This window comes from Egretta garzetta, unplaced genomic scaffold, assembly GCF_000687185.1.
Source record: "Egretta garzetta isolate BGI_Z169 unplaced genomic scaffold, ASM68718v1 scaffold27, whole genome shotgun sequence".
Taxonomy (NCBI): Eukaryota; Metazoa; Chordata; class Aves; order Pelecaniformes; family Ardeidae; genus Egretta; species Egretta garzetta.
In genome coordinates this window covers 914,603-920,147 of record NW_009260400.1, presented here as the reverse complement: position 1 = coordinate 920,147, position 5,545 = coordinate 914,603, and the positions used below count along the sequence as shown (strand labels likewise).

Genomic DNA, 5,545 nt, shown 5'->3' with positions numbered 1-5,545 from the left:
TGTGGCCATTGCGTGCAACAAGCGAGCAGACTTCAGCTGCAGCTGGACACGTAAATGCTAACACCAGGCAGAAAGGGAGTGGTTCATGCCCACCCTTATTCCATTTTCCCTTTCCTCCCACTCCATCCTACTCCTCTACAAAGCAGCCCTAAGTTACACTTCACCATGGTGAAGTTCCCATTGTGTGCAACAGCAGATCAGCGAGGGTTGGCTGTATCCCCACTGCAGCGGCAGAAACCTAGGAATCCTGTGTCCATCCCCCAGATCACCCCACTAAGTCACCAGTCAGGAAACAGAGGCTTCCTAGCAGCATGGCAGTGCCTGCTGTCCCCGAAGTTATTAGCAGCTTTTTTGCAGTTCTCTGAGGGCTTGAGTTAGGGGCACGCAATAGGAGCCAGCTGGTCTAAACAGATACCTGCCTGAAATGCAGTAAAATCCACAAATATCTCGAGCTGACAAGTAGAACAAGCCAGGAGCAGGTCTTATGAAAGACAGCTCCTCCCGCACACTGCTCCCTTCCTGCAACGGGAAGACACCAGGTGACTGTGGCTGCGTCCCGGGTCCTGCCACTGCCTTCCACTGCCTTCGGGTCTTGCCACTGCCTTTGGCACGCGCAGAGGGGATGGGGCTGGAGGCACTGGGTTTCTGCATCCATCCTGCTGTTCGGAAGCAGGTTAGATGCAGCTCCAGTGCATGTGGCCCCCTTTGCCAGCTGCCTTGGGTGGGCTGTTCAATTACACAAAACAGATTTATTTTTTTTTAAATATTACTAGCCTGTATTTCAAAATGTCCCAGGTACATCTTTGCTTAGCTCACAGTTCAGGAGTTACACACTGTACACAGCATACGGTCACCACAGAGACATTTTGCTACAAAGCCTGAAAGAAAAAACATTCCCTATCAAATTTTTTTAACACTTTAGCCACTTTTTAGTTTTTCCTTTCACAGTTGAAGCGGAGACATTTCCAGATTCCCACTGGGAAAAAAAGTTCAATTTGAAGGTCACCGCCTCCCACCTCTGGACCCAAAGCGCTCAGACCTGTGACCCTGCCACCTCAGACACTTGTAGCTGAGCCACGCGACTGATATTGGGATTCTCTGTTGAGTAATTTCTGAATAATTTCAGCCTGTTTCTGTCTGTTTTGTGCTAATAGGAGCATGCTCTACAGCTGTTCTCATACCAGCCTGCATGGGACAAGCATGCTTGCCTGGGCAGGCTCATTACAGCCCAGGACCACCCCAAGTTGTGGAACACCACCAGACCCCCCAGCCTGGATGCAGCTCTGGCATTTCGCCCGGGTGGGATTGTAAGTGCTGCATTTCCAAGCAGCTTCTGAGGTCAGCATTGACCCACCAAGGAAGAGACTTTATGCTTCTTCTGGTTGGGCTTTCTGAAGCCAGACTTCGGAACTGGCTCTTCAAATGGAGAGAAGAATATCCATCACTTCCCTGCCCTTCCTGCTCGATCAGATCCAAACACTTGCACTGACTTCTAGATTCCTGGCTTTAAATCTCCATTCCCCATTTGCTGCGCCTGGGTACACTGGAAGGTAATCAGTGAGGAGCTTGCTTTATTAACACATTTGCACTTTAGAGAACCGTTTAATCCAGAGGCTACATGTTACGGCCTGACTCTTTCCTGCCTGTTAATCTGATTATAAAGTTAAGGACTGAGTAGTGCCTTATGGGCCAGCTGGAGGGTCTTGAGTAGCCAGGCAAGACCAAGCCCCCTCTGCCCGTCTTCCTTCATGTAACCCCTTGCCCTTGGCTAGCTGGGGATCCAGACCAAGGGCAGCGACAGCCCTGGAGATGAGGAACACCCATGGACACCACTCCTGCCACAGCCGGCTCCTCTCTCCTCACTGACTGCTCCTTTTTCACCTGCCCTCTTGCAACATGTAAAGGATTTGTGACTTTGCACTTGCTTTTCTGGAGTTTTGGACCGACCCTCCGGGCTGTGCGTGGTGATAATGTGCCATGAGCTGGCAGGACATGCTCCTGCCTCCCTGCGCTGAAGGACACGAAAGAAGGACCTAGGTGCTGCCCACAGGCCAGGAACCTTTCATGAGCCAGGCACATCTACAAGAAAATCCACTCCCCTGAACAAGGATCAAGTATAAAAGTGAAATCTGACATGCAGACTATTTTGTTCTTGACCTGGGGACAGGTCTTTATAAGCAGAGAGGGTCAGCGAGACCTGGAGCATCTGCTTTTTGTGATTTGTTTTGTCTTTTTAGCTCGTATTTCCTACATTGATCTCACTTTGACTGACAAAAGCTACAGGGTTTAGTCTGGACTCTTCCCCCAGTCTTTCGCTTCTGTTAGACTAAATACTGGAGGTATAATTATAGGCAGGAGAAAAATGAGAAGAGTGAGAGAGGATTTGGTTATTTTACCTCAGTAACACAAGCACAAATCATCTCATTCACATTTATTAAGTAGTGGAGGGGGTGGGTTTTTTGCTCCAAACATTGTCAGGGTGCGGTTTGGATGGGATACAGGGCCAGTTGCATCCCCAATGAAGTCAGGGTGGAGGAAGCTCTACCAGCCAAGCAGTCCCTGGGGAAAACCTGTCCTGGGCCCGGGCCCTCTCCTTCCCTGCTGCTGAATCAGGCTCGAGCAGCCGCAGCCCTGGCTCCCCTTCCCAAGTTCTCTCCTCTTGGGGGCTTAAGTAATGAGTAGGGGAAAATCCCCCACTAAAAGATTTGCATTTGAAACCCTTGGCTGAGGAATAACTTTTAAAATAGAAAAGCTTTGCTTGAAAAGGGATGAACCATGTGGCATAATACTCAACAAATCGCCTGTTTAATGGCCTCTCTTTAGAGCAGCTGTGCATTAATAACAAAAGCAGGGCAGCAGAAGCCACGCGCTTCTTTGTAAGATTAAAATACATACCATTTCATACTCATACCAGCAACTTTCTGTGGAGGTTGACTAAGGGAAAGAAGCAAGTGGAAGACCACAGCCTGAGAGACTTGGTTTCTTCACCCTCCATCTGCTGCTAGATGAAGGAGTATTACTCCCATCTACAAAGGGAGGAGATGCTCTGAATCAGCCCTCCCAGACTGTTGTTTGGTTTACAGTGGTTTGTGTCAGGCTTGTCTGTACCCAGTCAGCATGACACTGCTGTAAGACAGGAGTAATTCCTCTAGGACTAAATACCCTAGGGGAAACTAACTTGGGGAGAACTTAATTAACTTTTTTTTACTTCGTGAGGCGTAAGTTGGGATCCCTACTCTGCTAAAGCATAAATTGAAACGAGTGGTTCACAGCAGACATAAGAAGAAACCTTTTCATCATGAGGACAGTAAAGCAGCGGACCAGGCTGCCCAAAGAGCCTGTGCAGTCTCCATCCTTGGAGGATTTCAGACCCGACTGGATAAAGCCCTGAGCAACCTGGTTTGACCTCAGAGCTGACCTTGCTTGAGCAGGAGGTTGGGCTAGATGCCTCCTGAGCTCCTTTCCAGCCTGAGTTATCGTATCATCCTAGGAACATCTGGCATCTTTTCCACGGGACTATGAACAGACGCGACATTTCGTGCAGCCCAGTACTCCGTCTCTCATTCCTGGCAGTCCTGATAACAGCTCTCCCACTCCGCACCCTGTACTTTGCCAGGCCTGGCACTAAAGCGGTGCTGAGTTTCCCTCCTCGAATTAGGACTTCAGGCATTAAAAAAATAACAGAAATTTTACATTTTAAAGCTGTCTGCCACAGACTATTTATCAGACACAGAGAATGATTTGTTTCTGTTTTCCTGGGCATAGATTTTTAGCTGAGACAAGATACGTTGCCTTGCTGAGAGCTGAGTCACTGAGTAATCAACAGATTAATGTATTCAGTTCGAAAGCCATCAGCATTAGTTCTCGGCACGCTCACAAGAACTCCATTATGGTATCATCTCTACATTTGGGATGGAAATGTCTCCAGGATTTAGAGTTCCTGTGGGAAAAATCCCTGTGTGCAAAGAAATCAAAATACCCCTTTGCGACTGGGAGACATAAGGTACCTCTTCATACAGGAACACCACAGCAGGATTTTGGCATCCTTTCTAGTGAATACTTTTATTATCAACCCTCAGATAAGGAGTTAGGGGTATGTTGTACATCCGTCATTAAATAGTTACCTAAAAATAGTCATGATAAACTCAGTGGCATACAGGACTTTGCCTTTACCAGGTCTTTAATCTGAAATTATTTTATTTCCAGGGAAACCAATTAGTTTACTTTCTCTGGGATGGGAGCACACAAAAAGGGTAGTCTTGACTTCTCTAGGGCTCTGAGTTTCTCAGTGTGGGCTTGGTCTGAGCCAGAAATGCAAAACCGAAAGGCAGAGGCTGGCAGGGGGACCTCACAGAGGAGCCACTGTTTAAAAATAGGGAGCCAGTTAAAGTAACAACAGAGTAGCAACTGTGAAAGGACAGGCTGGGTTAGGTGTGTGGCATGAGAAGGCTGCCAGATATCAGACAATTATTCTGATAAGACACACGCTAAAACTGCTGCCTAAGACCCTGTCCATACGAACCTCAATGAAGCAATACATCCTCTTGTTTGCAAGCGAAATTGCTGTTTGGGTACACTCGAATGGGGGATGCGTGCGTAAAAGCCAGTCAAGCCCCCGCAAAAGTCAAGTTAATCCTAAAAGCTTTCCTATATTAGCAGGCTGGTGGACGGGATTTGAGCAGCAGCAAGGCTTCCCCTGCAAGACATTTCTCCTTGCAGCCTGTGTTTCCAGCACATGCATAGTTGACGGGACACATGTTCTCCCTGCTTCCCCAAGTCTGTCAGTACTTCTGTCTAGACTGTCCCAAGATAACAGAATTTTTTTGGTACTGGCCTGGCTAGTACCAGGGCATGAGAGATTGCGGGCATTGTGACACAGAGGTCCCCAGGGCTACGCTTCCTAGCATAGGTGTACAACTGGCGTGTCATATACAGTTGTGCCTGTGCTGCTGTTTGTTGCACAAACTGCACATGCAATAGGCATACAGCGGTGATGTATATCTTCCGTACTCCCTCCTTTTCCCTCCAAGGTATTCAGACTGTGCAAATGCCTCCTGTTTGTGCTCGGGAGTCTCCGGTTCTCTGTACCCAAGCAGTGGTGATTTTAACTTACCCGTCGTTCCTTATCACCGTATTCGATGCCCAAGGTATCCATGGCACGTACAATAGCTGCCAGTGACTGTATAGTGTTGCTGTAGACCACTGGCTTGTACTGCTTCACGTCTTCTCCAGAGAAGCCATCCTCATGGATGATCCTGAAGAAAATGCAAAGGACAAAAACCTCTTGAGAATGTCATTTCAATGGGGGAGACATTTAAAAAGAGAGCTGTGCTCTTTTGAAGAGCACATCTGCTAGCTTGATTCACTTAATGTAGTCAGCATTTCTTTTTAAACCTTTCTGATCGTTCACCAGTAGTGTGTCTGAGCCCAGTGCCTGGAATTAGCATCCCTTTACTCTCTCGCAAGGAGGTTTTGTGCAGGGTCGGTGCATATGGTACCTCCCTCCCAACTGAAGCGGGAATGCTGGAGCCTGGACAGCCTCATG

The 5,545-nt window shown here is 48.0% G+C and overlaps 1 protein-coding gene across 1 annotated transcript in view; it reads right to left on the bottom strand.

The window, feature by feature from the left end:
* Window positions 1-5,251, bottom strand: part of GNAO1 (G protein subunit alpha o1) — an 83,200-nt gene extending 77,949 nt beyond the window's left edge. Inside the window, exon 1 of the mRNA XM_035898753.1 lies at window positions 5,114-5,251. Coding sequence (XP_035754646.1) covers window positions 5,114-5,155 — 42 coding nt within the window. The 5' untranslated portion in view covers window positions 5,156-5,251. The remainder of the gene's footprint in view (window positions 1-5,113) is intronic.
* Window positions 5,252-5,545: the final 294 nt, after the last annotated feature.